The sequence below is a fragment of the Oncorhynchus keta genome, chromosome 28 (genome assembly GCF_023373465.1).
Source record: "Oncorhynchus keta strain PuntledgeMale-10-30-2019 chromosome 28, Oket_V2, whole genome shotgun sequence".
Classification (NCBI taxonomy): Eukaryota; Metazoa; Chordata; class Actinopteri; order Salmoniformes; family Salmonidae; genus Oncorhynchus; species Oncorhynchus keta.
In genome coordinates, this window is record NC_068448.1 from 7,859,479 (window position 1) to 7,879,237 (window position 19,759).

The window sequence follows — 19,759 nt, forward strand, 5'->3', positions numbered from 1 at the left end:
ACGATGGCCTTGGGAGACTAGGGTCCTTCTAACTGGGAGTATACACCTGACAGGCGGTTTCCATTTGTTCCTAATACTATAGTCCAATACAATTGTTTTTAGAATAATACTTGTAGAAAGTAGAAGCTAAATTAACACTTCTTGTAGGCTTGAATGTTGTTAAAAACCAGGCGCTGATGATAGCTTCCCTTTTGAACTAGGCTACTCTAAATACTGTGGAGTCACATGATCTCTCTCCCTCTCAATAGTTTGCCGTTTTAAAACATTTGTTGCGCCATCCTTTCCTCTTCCTCTCTGTTCTGTCGTCTTCTACGTCCCTTTACGTGGTGAACTGGTATTTATTTAGAATGATCTGATTGATTTTGAGTGCAGTAATGTAACTTATTGTGTGGATGGTTATACAAATCAAATCACATTTTTTTGTTCACAGACACAAATGCTTGTAAAGTGTCTAGTAGAGGGGGTAGGGTCTGTCCAGTGTGTGTTGTGTGTGTGGGGGGGGTCTGTCTAGTAGAGTCTGAGGTAGGGTCTGTCCAGTAGTCTTTCTAGAGGGGGGTAGGATCTGTCTATGAGGGTCTGTCTAGTAGTGGGGGTAGGGTTTGTCTAGTAGTCTTTCTAGAAGGGGGGTGTCTGTCTAGGAGGGTCTGTCTAGGAGGGGGGAGGGTCTGTCTAGGAAGGAGGAGGGTCTGTCTAGTAAGGGCTGTCTAGTAGGGTCTCTCTAGTAGAGGGGTCTGTCTAGGGTCTGTCCAGGAGGGGTAGGGTCTGTCTAGGAGGGTCTGTCCTGGGGGGTGAGGGGGACGACGACGACGACACACCCCTAGATTGGCTAATTATGTAAGAGCAATTTTAATGATTACATTCCTTGAATTCAATAAGACGTTACATGTTGACCTGCAATACCAACTACCCTGTTTTGTAGAATAGTCCTCAGACTTCTCCTCTACCCATAATGCAATGGGAACAACATAACCCAATTTAATTTTACTCCCTGGTCATGCAATACAGCTTTATTTGTCCATTGTGAAACAGACAAATGCAATATTTCATCCAACCTATATTTGGTGTTTGGTTTGTACATTACTGTAGCCACATTTGCACAGGATTGAAAGAATTAGCGAAATCTCAATTGGCAGAACCAAGCCAACACATACTGTAGCTGCTAAAACATGAGGAAGACACTTGTTCTGAATGATTAATTCATATTTAAATCATGAAGGTTTTATGTATTGAGATTTGAAAGGTGACATCTTTATTAGATTTTAAAATAGCTGTATAAAGTTATAATGCAATGTGAGAAAGTTCTGGAATCGTTACATCTTTGTATCTGCTGTGTAGTTCAATATATTTGAGGTGATTTTGCTTTGGGTTATTGACTAATAAATCAACTTGTTCCTTTAAGTTTTCTGCTCATATATATATATATATATATATATATATATATATATATATATATATATATATATATATATATATATGAGTAGATTTTATTTTGTTAATGTTCAGAAAACCAACTTGATACAAGAATGTAAAATCAAACCTTAACAGATGAATGGTAAATAATGTGACATTATCAGTCTGTCATCTTTAAATAAAGATTGAAGATTTCTCTGTAATGCAGTAATATGCAAACTATAAACATCTCAACTTCAGATTCTGTACAGGAAGTTTCCCTCAGAAGAAAATGAACTATTTTCCATTCTGTAGCACAGGCCAGGGCTTTGTAGACCGCATTAGTTCCTCCAGTTCTTCCTCTGATAACACCGTCTGTCTACCCTGTCCCCCTGTTCCTCCACCCCCGGGTAAGACCTGCTGCCTACCCTGTCCCTCTGTTCCTCCATCCCCAGGTAGGGCCCGTTGCCAACCCTGTCCCACCTCCAGGTATGGCCTGCTGTCTCAGCCTGGCCCACACGCTGGAGTCCTGTTTCGCTTTCCTCTCTGGGGTGGGGGTGAACTTGCTCCGGAGGACTCTGAGGAAGATGTCACGATGCAAGGAGAAGCCCTCGGCCAGATGGTCAACGGTCCATTCCTCTGGTAGCTCCTGCTTCAGATACCTGGGGTGCAGTCATTGAGTCATCGGTGTGGTCAGTCTTTTCAGGCAAAACATTCAAAGTTGCAGATAGCTTTATTTCTAACATGACTCTCTTCTACCTAACAGACAATCAAACATGTCATACACATTATTATTATTATTAGTCAGAAATAAATGTAACATTTCACCCTTGCCTCACCTGATCTACTACATGGTGTCCCAGCTCAGCCTCCTCTCTGGAGCTTTAGACTCAGTCAGCTGTTTCCTGACCTATATGGTACTTAACCATCCTGTCTCCTCTTCCCTTCACTGAGAACAGGGAAGGTGACAGTAGGCATTAGGCCTAGAGTGTGTGGAGTGATGACTTAATATCATATGTATCATCTTAGATGCAGTGTGGACTGATCACTGACGGGGTGAAAGTGGCTAGTGTACCATGTAAGCTACCATTGTGACAGTGCTTTTTACCAACACATGGGGCAGGGTGGCCTAGTGGTTAGTGTTGGACTAGGAACCGGAAGGTTGCAAGTTCAAACCCCCGAGCTGACAAGGTACAAATCTGTCGTTCTGCCCCCGAACAGGCAGTTAACCCACTGTTCCTAGGCCATCATTGTAAATAAGAATTTGTTCTTAACTGACTTGCCTAGTTAAATAAAGGTAAAATAAAAAATGTAAAAAACATCAACATGTCATTCTGCTACAGTAACAGGTATCCTACATTAAGATAGGCACCCTTCAAAAGCCTGGTGGTCCCAGATCTGTTTTTTCGTCACCAACTGTCTCACGGTGGTTGTCAGAATGATCGCTTAAACAGACGTGGGACCAGGCTATGCCTATGGTTCAGTTTTTAGGATCGCCGTTTCTCAACTGAGCCCCAGTCTGGACCTTGTCACCTACATCACCCATCTCTTCTTCAAACCTCTCCTCCCGCCCACTGTCTATGTGGGCCTTGGCCCTGTGTGTCTGCCTGTTTCATCCAGGCATCGCTGATTGCATGTAGACACTGTGGTTCAGTGACAGTGCGCCAAGCTTTGAGGCTATCAGGGAGACCTGAAGGCTCACCACTTGTTACCAGACACTACTTGAACAAAACTCTAAATCTGGCAGATTTTTTCCCCCCTGGTCAGATCTAGCTAAAAAGGTAACCCCAATGCAATGGAAAGTAAACTCCGCTAGTATACTGAGCCGAACGCCTTAGATATCTAGTGCATACTCCTTTCCGCTAATTTACATCCATTTAACATATCACAACGTGTTCAACAACCAGGTGTCTAGCTAACATGGATAGACAGAATTAACAATGTTATTGAACCAAATAAGATTCTCCTGCTAGACCAGATATAATTTGTTTAAAAATATCTTTGCTATGCTTGCTTATCTCGTGGAAACAATGTGGCACTTCCGCAAACGTTCTACAGTCTACATCCGCACACACTGCCATCTACTGGAGCGGGATATAAAAATACATGTAAAAAAAAAAGTCTCTACTTGGTCGAAAATACCAGACCACAATCCATTATTTTCCTAAATGCATTGATATTGATGCATAAAAATACACGAATTTATGCAGTGGTAACGCTTGTTAGAGATTACATACTAAAATAAATACCGGGTGACAGATCGGCCATTTTCGTCAATCTTCGTCTAAAAGATCACATGCGTCTCTTCGGCATCGCTGTTTTTTTTTTTCCATTTGCGCCATTTTGTTCGCTCACTTTGGTGATTGGGCTTTAGAACCCTGTACTGGAGCCAATCAGAGGGATACCGGACAGCGGAGACACGGTAAGAGAAGTCCGATTGAAGGCACGGATTGGTTTGTCATTGACCAACCAAATTACTAAACGCTACAAAATACAGGAATCGAATGTTTAAATGACGAACTCTTAATGATTTCAGTGTGATGTTAATAGAAACGAATTTGCTTGCTAGTCAACTGGCGTGACCGAGATAGGAGTCGCACGATAAATGCAACGTTGCGTTTGAATGAAGCCAATAATTAATGGTGTCGTTTTTTTTGTAAGCAAGCCAGTGTTATACCCAAACATACATGCATTCCCGACATGCCTCCGCTCAGTATGTGAGACTTTCTACAGACTACCGTAGTTGTTTTACTTGCTAGCTAGTAAACTATCCAGTTAGCTAACTAAGATAATATTTTCGGCCTTTTTTTTCAAGCTAACTAACGTTAGCGGTGTACAGTACCTAGCGACACGTTTTGCTAGCAACAGTATCAAACGAAGACTGAAGGTTTGGTAGGGTACAGTAATGGTTAACTAGCTAGAACCAAGACAAGACAAAACTCGGCGCAACAATATGCGCTTCGACAAATGTAGCTTTCTTTTGTATTGATTTGCTGCATGGTGTTTGTTGTAATGCAGGCCATTCTGCATCCTATGGTCGGCAGATGGCGATGCTGAGTCGTTTCATTTTGCTGTCTAAACGCATTGTATGCAGCCGGCAATACATTCGTATCTAAAACATTCTCCATTCAGGCTGGATAAGCTTCGATTTCCTCCTTTTTAATGTGACAACATATGCATCCTTATGAAACACACTTTTCAACCACCTGTGGCTAAATGCTAATTCTGAATGTTTAGGCACTCTTGTTGCAAGCAGTATTTTTTTTCTCACCCCTAACCAAATGCTGCTGAATGATTGAATTACTCTGTACATCAACATGTAAACTGAGTAGTGCCCCACTACAGACAATTGTAGTGTTTAATGCAAGATGGACAGTCTCTCCTCAGAGATTGCATTGGTTTTGGGAAATTGCAAAAATATTACCTTTTCATTCAAGACCGTTTCAGTTGTTTTCTTGCTAGTTAGTAAACTATCCAGTTGGCTAAGTAAGATCATATTTTGGCCTTTTCTCAAGCTAACTAACTTTAGCGATATACAGTACCTAGGGAAACGTTTTTCTCGCAACAGTATCAAACAAAGACTGAAGGTTTCAGTTCATAATAAAACACATTTAGTTACTTTTTCCTCAACTTCTTTCTCTAATGTATTTCTCCAAGGGTTTAGGAGACGGGGGTTAAAGTTAAGAGACAGGATTCACACTAACCACATGGAGTTCCTGGATTATTTCCAGTAACATCAAAACTGTTTTTAGAGACTGACGAAAGACAGGGTCTGGTAGTGCTCCAGTTCTCCCTGTCAGAATAAGCAACCGGAGGACTTGGAAAGCATATCGACTCCTGTAGAAATGGCACTTTGGTTATTGTGAGTAACCTAATTAAGGTTCCTCTAACTCTCTAGTGCGTTTATACAAACTGTCATCTACCATTCTGAAAGATTGGAGACTGTCAAAAATGTGGTTGTAACTTTCATTATTTGATTGGTATTCCAATGGATTACCTAGAGGCAGTGGCCCACACTCGTTTGAATGTGGTGCTTTTTAAATGTTCGAGGAATCACAAGTAAAAAAAATAAAAAAAACTTTACCGAGCGCAAAGTTGATTGCATGTTTCTCACTGAAACATGTCTGTCATCCAACTAGTGCCGCTCTTATTGAAGCCTCCCCCTGGACTACAGCTTTTCATACTCGATCGGAAAACGGGTACTAATACTCTCAGCTGTAAGGATATTTTGTCTGGCAACTTTAGGTATTTTGAGCATCATGCTATACTGTTTAAATGTCAGCTACCAGTGCTGGCTATAACCCTGTATAGGACAACAAAGTACTGCCCCACTTTCTTTACTGGTTTCTCTGAACTATTGTATGTTGTCCTTGAGAACTATGATAAAATCATTGTGTTGGGCGATTTTAATATTCATGTTGACAGACTGACTCCAAGGCCATTGAATTGATTAATATTTTTTGCTCTATGGACTTTATCCAAAATGTTACTGGGCCCAGCCATAACTACAGCCATACTCTGGACCTGGTTATTACCAAGGGGCTTTCTATTGGGCCCAGCCATAACTACAGCCATACTCTGGACCTGGTTATTACCAAGGGGCTTTCTACTGGGCCCAGCCATAACTACAGCCATACTCTGGACCTGGTTATTACCAAGGCTCTTTCTATTGGGCCCAGCCATAACCACAGTCATACTCTGGACCTGGTCATTACCAAGGGTCTTTCTATTGACATATCCTCTATTGTTGATGTTGCTTTATCTGATCAACACTGTATTTGTTACTACAGTTCACAGAATTGTCCATTTAATTTTTTGGGGCCAATTTATTCATTACTACATGTAGCTAAAATTTATATAGTTAATCCAGAGATTTTGTTTAACCTTTGCCTCCGTTCGGCAGTCTCGTCCAGATTATCATGGCATTTTTAGTTCTTTTTGACAGCCACTTTAGCATCTAATTTTTGGGGGGTAAATAGAGGCAAATATATTGATAAAAGTCACGTTGTGCTTGACGGATTTAAAATGAAATGAAACACAGTGGGCAGAGCCAAGCAAGGAGGTGGGCAGAGCCAAGCAAGGAGGTGGGCAGAGCCAAGCAAGGAGGTGGGCAGAGCCAAGCAAGGAGGTGGGCAGAGCCAAGCAAGGAGGTGGGCAGAGCCAAGCACGAGCTAGCAAGATCTTTTTGGCATTTTCTAGCATTTTATGTGCACATTTCCATCAGAGAACGCCTACTCTGTGAAGTGCACGTGTGCAATAACTCAATTCACCCTTGCACTCCTTTTAAACAATCTTTTTTTTTTTTTACTTTTGTAAAGTCTACAAAATGTAGTCCACTTTTTGAAAACTGCATTGACATCAAAATATTTAATTGAGGAGAACATTTTCTAAATGTTGACCCAAGTCCATCTTCTCCCACTGCTGGCCACTGGGCTTCCCCCTCATCCCCATATTTGGTGGTGAGTGGAAACGGCAACCGGATTTTCCGGTGAAATATCTGACTCATTGTTCTATCTATTGCTAGCATGCTGTTGGAAAATGGTGTTTCATTGCCACTAACGTTAGCAATTACATGCTACCTGTTCCTATAGACTTCCAGTCATTGAGCCAACAACTATCAATTTAAAAGCGCGTCTTGGCAGAAACATATATGACTACATTTTTAAAAATTGCAGCAGTGGCAACAATGAGGCCTCCGCTGCTAAATTAATATTGGGAAAACACTGTCATAGGCTATTATTGCTTTTGTGACCCTAACCTTGGTATTTACATCCCAACCTGCTTCACATTTTATTGACAAAACTTTGTACTTAATAGGAAGTGGCTATAACAGGAAGTGATAACAGGAAGTGACTAGCTGAGCATGGAGTACACCACCGCCACCACCTCGACTGGGGAGCAGATAGTTGTGCAGACATCCAATGGACAGATACAACAACAGGTGGGTAACTATCTACTATGAGCTTCTGCTGGTTTGAATTCATTCATGTTCAAACCTCTAAATCAGTTGGTCCTTAAAATTATATCTAGATATATATTTTTTTTAATTTATGGGTGATTTAACAATATATATCTTGACCTCTAAATCAAATTTGTTGTACAATTTTAAAATGTCAAATACACTGAATTTCAAACAGTCCGCAATAATCGAATGAATTCGGAGCTGATGAAATTTATACCTAGGCTAAATATAAGCCTTCCACAACCATAACACCCACTAATAATGTAACAGTTTAACCTGATTTTTTTTTTTGGCAATAATGACTGATCTGGCTTTCAAGTCGGTCTCTGAAAACGCCCTTTTTTTTCCAAATTTAACCTGAACCATGCATAATGCATATTCACTAATAATGACCAACTTTGTGTAGCAGGCATTATAGAAAATTAACACAGGTCTCATTAACACAGGTCTCATAAACAATCTCTCAAGCATAAGCTCATGTGCGAGTAGCCAGCTAATCTTTATTCCGACTCCGACCTATTTGCTCACTAACAAGGTAAAACAGTTGAATTCTTATGAACTCTTATGAACGCTTATGAACTCTTATGTCCGTATCCCAACTGTTTGAACAGCATGCAAGCATTTTTGAAGAGTTAAGACATAACATTTCAAACTCTATTTTTATTTAACTTCTCCCCTGTTTCCAGTAAAATAATTATGTTGGACCAAACCTCAAATTCAAATAGTGAGTTTAACCTGCTCGTCAGAAAGCAAGAAGTGATCTGATGTCAGGGGGAGGGGCTTGGTGTGTGTGTGTGTAAAAATAGGAAGATGCACAATCACAGCACAGAAGGAGACTAGACAAAAAAAAGACATGAGAACAAGTGGACACAAACACTCATAAAAAGGAAAATAAACAAAGCTAGATTGGTGCGATACAGGCATTTAGACTGAGAAACAGAGTAGAAACACTGTGCAGTTCATGTTTCCCTCGGCCCTAGTTCAAACACTGCGCTCCAGGGTAGCCTCAACGAACTAAAAATAAGTCCCTTTCTCTTTGGAAGAGGCAGTTAACCCACTGCGTGGCCGTTATTGAAAATAAGAATTTGTTCAACGCCTTGCCTAGGAAAATAAAAAAATTAAAATAAATTGACAATAGATAGTTTGGCAGCCTCTGGTGAGGGTGAAGCCTCTGTTTCATGCAGTGTGCCAGAGCAGTTTTCCCACTGTCAGGAGAAATGAATATTTTAATTGCATGCAAATAAAAAAAGGTTGCTTCGCTACAACAACCACAACGGAAGCACAATCATGGCCTCGGATTCGCAAGAACAGAGGTTAGAACAGACCCAGTATCTGCTTCTGTGGTGGCAGAAATGCTAAAAGCCTCATGGTTAGTGTAGTTTTTGAAACCAGCAACTGACGGTGAATACACATCTCAACAGAGAGGTTAAAACATTAATAATCGATGGGCTCTACGTAAAATCTACTCCAGGAAGTGACGTTACAGGCTAGCTCTACTCCAGGAAGTGACGTTGCAGGCTAGCTCTACTCCAGGAAGTGACGTTGCAGGCTAGCTCTACTCCAGGAAGTGACGTTGCAGGGTAGCTCTACTCCAGGAAGTGACGTTGCAGGGTAGCTCTGTGCTGCCCGCTCACATTGAGTTACTCAAGTTGAAGACTGACCAGGGTACTGCAGGCTGCCATTAGCAACTAAATTATCCTTCAAACTTCTTCTGTGTGCGATATATATATTTTACAATTACATTTTTTTAATAAAATAATTGGTTCAAGTACACTATATATATGAAGGTATGTGGACACCCCTTCAAATGATTGGATTTGGCTATTTCAGCAACACCCATTCCTGACAGGTGTATAAAATCGAGCACACAGACATGCAATCTCCATAGACACACATTGGCAGTAGAATGGCCTTACTGAAGAGCTCAGTAACTTTCAACGTGGCACCATCATAGGATGCCACCTTTCCAACAAGTCAGTTCATCAGGCTTCTGCCCTGCTAGAGCGGCCCCGGTCAACTGTAAGTGCTGTTATTGTGAAGTGGAAATGTCTAGGAGCAACAACGGCTCAGCTGCAAAGTGGTAGACCACATAAGCTCACAGAATGGGATCGCCAGAGTGCTGAAGCGCATAACGCGTAAAAATAATTTGTCCTCAGTTGCAACACTCACTACCGAGTTTCAAACTGCCTCTAGAAGCAACGTCAGCACAATAACTGTTTGTCGGGAGCTTCATGAAGTGGGTTTCCGTGGCCGAACAGCCGCACACCAGCCTAAGATCCCCAGGCGCAGTGCCAAGCATCAGCTGGAGTAGTGTAAAGCTCGCCACCATTTGACTCTGGAGCAGTGAAAACACATTATCTGGAATGATGAATTACGCTTCACCATCTGGTCGTCCGATGGAAGAATCTGGGTTTGGCGAATGCCAGGTGAAGGTTACCTACCCGAATGCATAGTGCCAACTGTAAAGTTTGGTGGAGGAGGAATAATGGTCTGGGGCTGTTGTTCATGGTACGGGCTAGATCCCTTAGTTCCAGTAAAGGAAATTTTAAATGCTACATTATACAATGACATTCTAGACAATTCTGTGCCTACAACTTTGTGGCAACAGTTTGTGGAAGTCCATTTCCTGTTACAGCATGACAATGCCCCTGTGCACAAAGCAAAGTCCATACAGAAATGGTTTGTCGAGATCGATGTGGAACAACTTGACTGGCCTGCACAGAGCCCTGACCTCGACTCCATCGAACACCTTTAGGATGATTTGGAATACCGACTGCAAGCCGGGCCGAATCGCTCAACAATCGCACAACACCTCACTCGTGCTCCTGTGGCTGAATGGAAGTCCCTTCAGCAATGTTCCAACATCTGGTGGAAACCCTTCCCAGAAGAGTGGAGGCTGTTATTAATGCCCATGATTTCGGAATGAGATGTTCGAAGAGCAGGTGTCCACATACTTTTGGTCATGTAGTGTACATACCTTGAGTGTATTAGAAGCAATTATTGGCACTGTGATTGATTGTCTTCTAGAACTTTAATTTTAAAAATTATTCTAAGATTGACCGCCATTTCCTGGTTGCTGAAATTCTAGTAGTAGCCTAATTTCAGGTTATGTAACACAACAAGCATGTATAGTGTAGAGATTCATTGTACCATCTAAACTGCTGGGAAATATATTTTCAATAACCAAAAATATTGTATCTTTAGCTGTTTGAACCTGGTGTACAAAGCCCGAAAGTTAAAGATGCAAAAAATGTAACTTTTAAGAATGGGAAGCATAGAAATAGCACACACAGAACTGATCTACCACCTCATGACTTGCTTTCAATGAGAATGACAGATCTATAACACACATTTCTATGTGAATTTGGTCGGGTCACCCAAAAATGTTATGCTAGATGCTAGATGTTATGCTGGATGTTATTCTAGATGTTATGCTAGATGCTAGATGTTATACTAGATGTTATGCTAGATGTTATGCGAGATGTTATGCTAGATGCTAGATGTTATGCTACACCTCTCTGGGATGAGGTGTCTCTTGTTACACCTCTCTGGGATGAGGCGTCTCTTGTTACACCTCTCTGGGATGAGGCGTCTCTTGTTACACCTCTCTGGGATGAGGCGTCTCTTGTTACACCTCTCTGGGATGAGGCGTCTCTTGTTACACCTCTCTGGGACGAGGCGTCTCTTGTTACACCTCTCTGGGACGAGGCGTCTCTTGTTACACCTCTCTGGGACGAGGCGTCTCTTGTTACACCTCTCTGGGACGAGGCGTCTCTTGTTACACCTCTCTGGGACGAGGCGTCTCTTGTTACACCTCTCTGGGACGAGGCGTCTCTTGTTACACCTCTCTGGGACGAAGCGTCTCTTGTTATGCAGAATCACTGAGCGATTCTGCTCCTCGCCTTGCTCAAAGTGATCCAACGGTATGCTTTGTATGCTGCCTTGTCTGCAGACTCAGGGCACAGTGACGGCAGTGCAGCTGCAGACCGAGGCGGCCGTAATGACGGCCTCTGGCCAGCAGGTGCAGACACTCCAGGTAGTGGTGTGACCGCCGGCCTGACTGTCGCTCAGTGTCACAGTGTACTTGCATGACCCTCGTCCACCCACCCATCACAGTGCCCTGACCACCGCTAGCATGCTAATTAGGCTATAGCTGTTCTGAACTGCGTTGTAACTCCTTTTTAATGGAGGTATCAACCATTTTGGAAACAATAATTCGGGGCCATCTTGTTGTTCATCGTATTTGACTCTGTTTTCCGCGTAGTGTCAACTCAAAGAGCTGGCTCCATTCTCTCTCTCTGTGTGTGTGTATTTATCATTATATTTCCTGTAATCAATAATGCTTTGTCAGAAATGTCCATTCATACGCCTGAATAGCATGTCCTTCTATGGAACTCTCGCTAAAGCCATGAAACGGTTACTTTAAAGGAAGCTATACATTGGATCATTTTTATTGACAAATTTCAAAACAAATAAAGCAATGAACTTAACCACCCCCCTCCCCTCCCCACACCCACACAGGTCCAGGGTCAGCCGCTGATGGTGCAGGTGAGCGGAGGGCAGTTGATCACGTCGTCAGGGCAACCCATCATGGTGCAGGCTATGGGTGGGGGACAGGGACAGACCATCATGCAAGTGCCTGTGTCTGGAGGACAGGGACTACAACAGGTGAGGAATGGAATGAAGAAGAAGAAGAAGAAGAAAAATAAAAACATAGAAATATATTAACTACAACCCATTCAATGAGGATGCAGTCAAATTGCAGTGGTCTTAGTGGCTTTTCCCATTCTAGTAATAATATTTCTTTGAGCCAGATTCAGGAGTTGGAAATGGTATTATGAACACAAAGCTATCATCTGATCATGTTTCACTGTCAGATCCAGCTGCAGGGTGGACAGCAGATCCAGCTGCAGAACGGCCAGACGATCCATCTAGGGGGACAGCAGATCCAGCTGCAGGGCGGACAGATGTTACAGCTCGGGGGACAGCAGGGTCAAACCCAACAGATCATCATCCAACAGCCACAACAAGCCATCACAGCCGGACAGAACCAGGTACACACACACACACACACACACACACACACACACACACACACACACGTACTGTGTGTTCCTGTATGTAGGGTCAGGAGTGGCCACGTACTGTGAGTTCCTGTATGTAGGGTCAGGAGTGGGCCCCGTACTGTGAGTTCCTGTATGTAGGGTCAGGAGTGGCCCCGTACTGTGAGTTCCTGTATGTAGGGTCAGGAGTGGCCCCGTACTGTGAGTTCCTGTATGTAGGGTCAGGAGTGGCCCCGTACTGTGAGTTCCTGTATGTAGAGTCAGGAGGGTCCCCGTACTGTGAGTTCCTGTATGTAGGGTCAGGAGTGGGCCCCGTACTGTGAGTTCCTGTATGTAGGGTCAGGAGTGGCCCCGTACTGTGAGTTCCTGTATGTAGGGTCAGGAGTGGCCCCGTACTGTGAGTTCCTGTATGTAGGGTCAGGAGTGGGCCCCGTACTGTGAGTTCCTGTATGTAGGGTCAGGAGTGGCCCCGTACTGTGAGTTCCTGTATGTAGGGTCAGGAGTGGCCCCGTACTGTGAGTTCCTGTATGTAGAGTCAGGAGGGTCCCCGTACTGTGAGTTCCTGTATGTAGGGTCAGGAGTGGCCCCGTACTGTGAGTTCCTGTATGTAGGGTCAGGAGTGGGCCCCGTACTGTGAGTTCCTGTATGTAGGGTCAGGAGTGGCCCCCGTACTGTGAGTTCCTGTATGTAGAGTCAGGAGGGTCCCCGTACTGTGAGTTCCTGTATGTAGGGTCAGGAGTGGGCCCCGTACTGTGAGTTCCTGTATGTAGGGTCAGGAGTGGCTCTTTCTGTAATTCCTTTCCAATTGAGGCGTTATTTATAGGGATTCTTCTGGATTTTTGGCAGCGAAGCCCACTATCTACTTCCCCAGAAGAAAGTTCGAGGTCGTTTTGTGAGCCAATGCTGACTAGCGTTACCCATAAACTTACAGTCATTGCGCTATCTGCTAGCATAGACTGACAGTCATTATGCTAATGCTAGTTGGCAACTGCGCTAGTTAGCAACTCCCTTCAAACTGCACATGTAACAGTATAACTTTAGACCGTCCCCTCGCCCATACCCGGGCGCGAACCAGGGACCCTCTGCACACATCAACAACAGTCACCCTCGAAGCATCGTTACCCATCGCTCCACAAAAGCCGCGGCCCTTGCAGAGCAAGGGGGAACCACTACTTCAAGGTCTCAGAGCAAGTGACGTCACCGATTGAAACGCTATTTAGCGCGCCCCACCGCTAACTAGCTAGCGGTTTCACATCCGTTACCCACACAGATGTAAAAAATTGGGGGGGGTGTGTGTGTGTGTGTGTGTGTGTGTGTAAGGTCCTGTTCTTATACATCAAGTTGTCTCACGCTACAGAAACAGGAGACGGGTTCCTACTCCTATGAGCCGTTCCAGTTCGCACAAGCCAAGGCTCATGCTACGTACTTTACCTGTAGTCATATATGACCCAGTCCTGTGTGTTCCGGTGTGTTCCTACAGGGCCAGCAGATCCAGTTGCAGCAGGGCCAGCAGCTGGCGCAGACGGCTGACGGACAGACCATCGTCTACCAGCCGGTCAACGCAGACGGCACCGTCCTGCAACAGGGTTTGTTTACATTACACACACACACACTTTATTTACTTTATTTGCCCCTGTGATAACATCTGCAATTCTATGTTCGCGACCAATACATTTGCACAGATACGAACGTGTGCAACACACACACACACACACACACAAAAACACACACACACACTTCCAGTAATATACGTTCTGTACATTCTCAAAAGATGTTAGTTAAATGCCGTCACATACTGTACCTGCTGGTGCCGTGAGTGAAATGTCAATCTGATGACTATAGTAATGGTGATGGTGGTGGTGATAAGGAGGCTTTTTCTCCCCAGGAATGATCACCATCCCAGCAGGCAGTCTGACGGGGGCCCAGATGGTACAGACAGGGGGCGCCAACACCACCACTACCAACAGTGGACAGCAGGGCACCGTGACCGTCACCCTGCCAGTCTCAGGCAACATGATGAACACCGGTGGCATGGTCATGGTAAGGCCCCCCCGCACCAGCAGATACACCCAGGCATCCTGTTACCTAGATCACTGAGGGGGTTGGATCACCGGGTCTGTTATCTCCTGGTCGTTGCAGAGGCTGTAGTGTGTCGTTGCAGAGGCTGTAGTGTGTCGTTGCAGAGGCTGTAGTGTGTCGTTGCAGAGGCTGTAGTGTGTCGTTGCAGAGGCTGTAGTGTGTCGTTGCAGAGGCTGTAGTGTGTCGTTGCAGAGGCTGTAGTGTGTCGTTGCAGAGGCTGTAGTGTGTCGTTGCAGAGGCTGTAGTGTGTCGTTGCAGAGGCTGTAGTGTGTCGTTTCCTGGTTATTACAGAGGCTGTAGTGTGTCATTTCCTGGTTATTAGAGGCTGTAGTGTGTCATTTCCTGGTTATTAGAGCCCAAAATGAATTCGCACACACATAATTCTTACCTAGACTCAGTAAGGTATTTGCCAGTGAATTAGATATTACACAATCTCTATGGTATGGGGGTGTTTTATTGGAAAGAATTGTCTCTTGTCAGGCACATGCCATGTGTGTGTTTGTCCCTCTAACTAGTTTGTCTCTCCCTGCTAGATGATGCCTAGTGGAGGTGCAGTGCCTGCTATGCAGCGTATCCCTCTACCCGGGGCTGAGATGTTAGAGGAGGAACCTCTGTACGTCAACGCTAAACAGTACCATCGCATCCTGAAGAGAAGACAGGCCCGCGCCAAGCTGGAGGCTGAGGGCAAGATCCCTAAAGAGAGGAGGGTGAGTAGCCTGGGTTAGTGTGTGACGACAGGCCCGCGCCAAGCTAGAGGAAGAGGGAAAGATCCCCAAAGAGAGGAGGGTGAGTAGCCTGGGTTAGTGTGTGACGACAGGCCCGCGCCAAGCTAGAGGAAGAGGGAAAGATCCCCAAAGAGAGGAGGGTGAGTAGCCTGGGTTAGTGTGTGACGACAGGCCCGCGCCAAGCTAGAGGAAGAGGGAAAGATCCCCAAAGAGAGGAGGGTGAGTAGCCTGGGTTAGGGTAGGGCTTCAAATCTAATGTTATTTGTCACATGCGTCGTAAACAACAGACTAACAGTGAAATGCTTACTTAAGGTCCCTTCCCAACAATGAGGAGAGCGAGTATACAACAGGTGTAGACTAAGTGAAATGCTTACTTAAGGTCCCTTCCCAACAATGAGGAGGGCGAGTATACAACAGGTGTAGACTAAGGGAAATGCTTACTTAAGGTCCCTTCCCAACAATGAGGAAAGTGAGTATACAACAGGTGTAGACTAAGTGAAATGCTTACTTAAGGTCCCTTCCCAACAATGAGGAGGGCGAGTATACAACAGGTGTAGACTAAGGGAAATGCTTACTTAAGGTCCCTTCCCAACAATGAGGAAAGTGAGTATACAACACACTCGACTCTGCTATTCAACCAGATGTCTTCTCCATATTTCAAATGACTCGAACAGTGGCTTCTGGTAAGACTCGGTCGGTCAGGGAATGTTTCCTCATAAACAGTTCCTAGCATACCGAAGATGAAAACATTGCGAGCTGCTGTTCATTCATCCTGGAGTTTCTGATGCTAAAATGGCGACCCCACTATATGCAGAGTATTTTTCTTTATTTTGACTATTTTCTACATTGTTGTTAATGACTAACATTTGTCTGTCTCTGTTTTGCAGAAATACCTGCACGAGTCCCGTCACCGTCACGCCATGCAGCGCAAGAGGGGAGACGGAGGACGCTTCTTCTCTCCCAAGGAGAGGGAGGAGATGGCCCTGGCCCTGGTAAGAGAGCCGGTGAAGGGGAACCACAACCAGACATTCAGGAGGGGATGAGTTGAGGTTCTACTGGCTGCTTCCTCACTATAACCGCCATTATACAATTTAAAGAATCCTTACTAGTGCCAGTAATTTCAGGTTTTATAAAAATACACATAGATGATAATAATAATAATAATAATAATGACAATAATAATAATAGCTTTTAGAATTGGAAATGCTGTAATGTACAGTGCATTCGGAAAGTATTCAGACCCCTTGACCCACATTTTGTTACATTACAGCCTTATTCTAAAATTAATTTGTTTTTTCCCCTCTCATCAATCTACACGCAATACATTTTTGCAAATTAAAAATAAATCATAATGAAATATCACATTTATATAAGTATTCAGACCTTTTACTCAGTACTTTGTTAAAGCAGTGAATACAGCCCGAGTCTTCTTGGGTATGATAGATACTACAAGCTTGGCACACCTGTATTTGGGGAGTTCCTCCCATTCTTCTCTGCAGATCCTCTCAAGCTCTGTCAGGTTGGATGGGAAGTGTCGCTGCACAGCTATTTTCAGGTCTCTCCAGAGATGTTCTATCGGGTTTAAGTCCAGGCTCTGACTGGGCCACTTAAGGTCATTCAGAGACTTGTCCCGAAGCCACTCCTGCGTTGTCTTGGCTGTGTGCTTAGGGTCGTTGTCCTGTTGGAAGGTGAACCTTCACCCCAGTCTGAGGTCCTGAGCGCTCCGGAGCAGGTTTTCATCAAGGATTTCTCTGTACTTTTCTCTGTTCATCTTTCCCTCAATCCTGACTCGTCTACCAGTTCCTGCCGCTGAAAAACCTCCCCACAACATGACGCTGCCACCACCATGCTTCACCGTAGGTATGATGCCAGGTTTCCTCCAGACGTGAAGCTTGGCATTCAGGCCAAATAGTTCAATCTTGGCTTCATCAGACCAGAGAATCTTGTTTCTCATAGTCTGAGAGTATTTAGGTGCCTATTGAAAAACTCCAAGCGGGCTGTCATGTGCCTTTACTGAGGAGTGGCTTTCGTCTGGCCACTTTACCATAAAGGCCCGATTGGTGTAGTGCTGCAGAGATGGTTGTCTTTCTGGAAGGTTCTCCCATCTCCACAGAGGAACTCTGGAGCTCTGTCAGAGTGACCATCGGGTTTTTGGTCAACTCCCTGACCAAGGCCCTTCTCCCCCGATTGCTCAGTTTGGCTGGGCGGCCAGCTTTTGGAAGAGTCTTGGCGGTTCCAAACTTCTTCCAATTAAGAGCGATGAAGGCCACTGTGTTCTTGGGGACCTTCAATGCTGCAGATTTTTTTTGATACCCTTCCCCAGATCTGTGCCTCGACACAATCCAGTCTCGGAGCTCAACGGACAATTCCTCCGACTTCATGACTTGGTATTTGTACTGACATACACTGTCAACTGTTTGACCTTATAGGTGTGTGCCTTTCCAAATCATGTCCAATCAATTGAATTTACCACAGGTGGACTTGAGAAACAGCTCAAGGATGATCAATGGAAACAGGATGCACCTGAATTCAATTTTGAGTCTCATAGCAAAGTCTGAATACTTATGTAACTAAGGTATTTGTTTTTTTATTTTTAATACATTTGCTAAAATCTCTAAAAGCCTGTTTTCGCTTTGTCATTATGGGGTATTGTGTGTAGATTCATTGCTATTTAATCCATTTTAGAACAAGGCTGTAACGTAACAGAATGTGGGGGGGGGAATCGAGGGGTCTGAATACTTTCCCGAAGGCACTGTACATGATGTTATAGAATGTACATGATACATGTTTAGGTTGACTGGTACCTTCATCCTTCCTCTCTCTCGCCTTCTCTTCCTCAGCAACAGGCAGAGCTGGCCGCCCAGGCAGGAGAAGACGATGTAGCTCAGATGGTCCGAGTTTCTTAGCACCTACAACCCCCGACCACCCCTCCGTCAGTCAGTCGAGGCCCTCTGAGCCCCCCTCCCCCACCCAGCTAGCCAGCACCCAGCTACACCTCTCATCTCCTAAGAATAATAATAATTGGATTGATAGAGCACTTCTCCAGACACTCAAAGTTCTTTACAATGTAAGGAGGAAACTCATCCAAGAACTACAAATATGTAGCTCCTATCCAGATGATGCCATGGCAGACATAAACCTGTATTCTCCCATCACCTCTTGCCCCTATACTCAACAATATGATATCCCTATGACTGGTGTCCTCCATGATGGGTCACTATGAGTTAACTTTAACCCTTGACCTCCCAACGCCCTGGTCTTCCAGACCTGGCACTGTGACTGACTGCAGTGCCTGAGGTATTCAGTAAGATGTGAAAGTTAAGATTTACCGGGACTGCAGCACTCTGTCCTGGAAACCAAGACGAACAATGAGATGTTTCACCTGTATAATACCACCTGTCAATGACTTCATGTTTGCTGACAAAGTCATAACTGCTGGGAGTTAGTTGCAGAATACATTTTGTTTGGTCGTAAAGCAGCTAAATGTTTTTGTTGTCGGTGTGTTTCACAAATGCAAAAAAAAAAACTGTTTACAAATTCAGCTGTAAAAGAGTCAAAATGATGGAACACTTATTGTTGCCCTGTATGTGTATTTTGTTGAAACATGCAACACCATAGAAGCCCAGCCTTGGTCCATAAGGATTGTCAAATATTGATGATAATAATAATATCTCCAAAAATCTCAAATATTGTCTCCAAAATGGATATTAGTTAGAACGCTTTTTTTGTAAGCACTTTTCAGCAGGGTCCAATTTCAACATGTTCTCATAGAGAACTGTAGAGGAACATTTTGCATTTCAGTTTACTTCCTGAATTGAAATGGAAGAGACCCCAAGTCTTGCATTTCAGATGTGATTTCAATATCCAGTCCAGTTATTGTCTGTACAGGGAATATGTATTTTATATAACTTTTTTTTTCTTCTTCTTTGTAGCGAAATAGACACATTTATGTTGACACGACGTCTGAATGACCCGTGTACTTTGTCTGGTTTACTTTAGGGTGTCTTTTTTTATTATTTTTTTGAAGAGTACATTTTATATTCTTCTGAAGCAGTCCTCCAAAACATTTTGGTTTTTTTTGTGGTTGACACCATTGTTTCAAAGAGCTCATCTGTTCATTAAATTCTATTACGTTCACTTGAAGTCACTTTTCTGGTTCTGTATGTTTTCATTGATCATATTTTATCTAGTGTGTGTGTGTGTGTGTGTGTGTGTGGATTTCCTCCTGTTTAGCTTCTAGAGTAAGGATGAATTTATCAATGTATCTTAACACTTTTATCAGTAGATAACACAGTCACAGAGAACTATACTTGTGAACCTTGACCTGTGGCCACCAATGATGCTCCTCGCCTCTGTCTCGCCCGGCAGGTGACAGGAGAGGCACGTGGCCAGTGGTCACACACAGTATCTTAGCACTTTTAACAGCAGATAAAACAACTGCAGAGAACTACTGTCTCCTTGTGACCCTTGTACATGTACACAGTGTCATACGTTCCAGGTAGCTCCAACCCTGACAAACCTGTTAGCAGGAAGGATGTTCA

The 19,759-nt window shown here is 44.0% G+C and overlaps 1 protein-coding gene and 1 long non-coding RNA gene across 9 annotated transcripts; one reads left to right on the forward strand and one right to left on the reverse strand.

The window, feature by feature from the left end:
• Positions 1-1,429: 1,429 nt before the first annotated feature.
• Positions 1,430-3,743, reverse strand: LOC118379461 (uncharacterized). 2 transcript variants are annotated; one of them, XR_008084914.1, is made up of 3 exons: positions 3,639-3,743; positions 2,229-2,338; positions 1,430-2,051 (listed from the first exon to the last, which is right to left on the reverse strand). It is a non-coding gene; the product is annotated as an uncharacterized LOC118379461 (long non-coding RNA). The 2 variants fall into 2 exon arrangements; XR_004824640.2 differs by lacking the exon at positions 3,639-3,743 and having other exon boundaries at positions 2,229-3,616.
• Positions 3,664-19,365, forward strand: LOC118379460 (nuclear transcription factor Y subunit alpha-like). Of its 7 annotated transcripts, none has more exons than XM_052484701.1 (9): positions 3,664-3,811; positions 7,207-7,330; positions 11,873-12,019; positions 12,229-12,405; positions 13,895-14,000; positions 14,300-14,454; positions 15,027-15,200; positions 16,106-16,210; positions 18,059-19,365. In XM_052484701.1, the coding sequence occupies exons 2-9, from the start codon at positions 7,253-7,255 to the stop codon at positions 18,122-18,124; spliced, it is 1,008 nt and encodes a 335-aa protein (XP_052340661.1). In that variant the 5' UTR covers positions 3,664-3,811; positions 7,207-7,252; the 3' UTR covers positions 18,125-19,365. The 7 variants fall into 7 exon arrangements, with proteins under 7 accessions (XP_052340661.1, XP_052340662.1, XP_052340665.1 ...); XM_052484702.1 differs by lacking the exon at positions 3,664-3,811 and adding an exon at positions 5,457-6,539; XM_052484705.1 differs by lacking the exon at positions 3,664-3,811 and adding an exon at positions 6,454-6,473.
• The last annotated feature ends 394 nt before the right edge of the window (positions 19,366-19,759 follow it).

Bases quoted from the DNA above. Each gene is read 5' to 3' on its own strand.
- LOC118379460 (XM_052484699.1), top strand. From the start codon at position 11,277: ATGCTTTGTATGCTGCCTTGTCTGCAGACTCAGGGCACAGTGACGGCA. The intron at 12,406-13,894 runs GTACACACACAC...GTGTTCCTACAG, and splicing joins TCACAGCCGGACAGAACCAG to GGCCAGCAGATCCAGTTGCA. The intron at 16,211-18,058 runs GTAAGAGAGCCG...TCTCTTCCTCAG, and splicing joins AGGAGATGGCCCTGGCCCTG to CAACAGGCAGAGCTGGCCGC.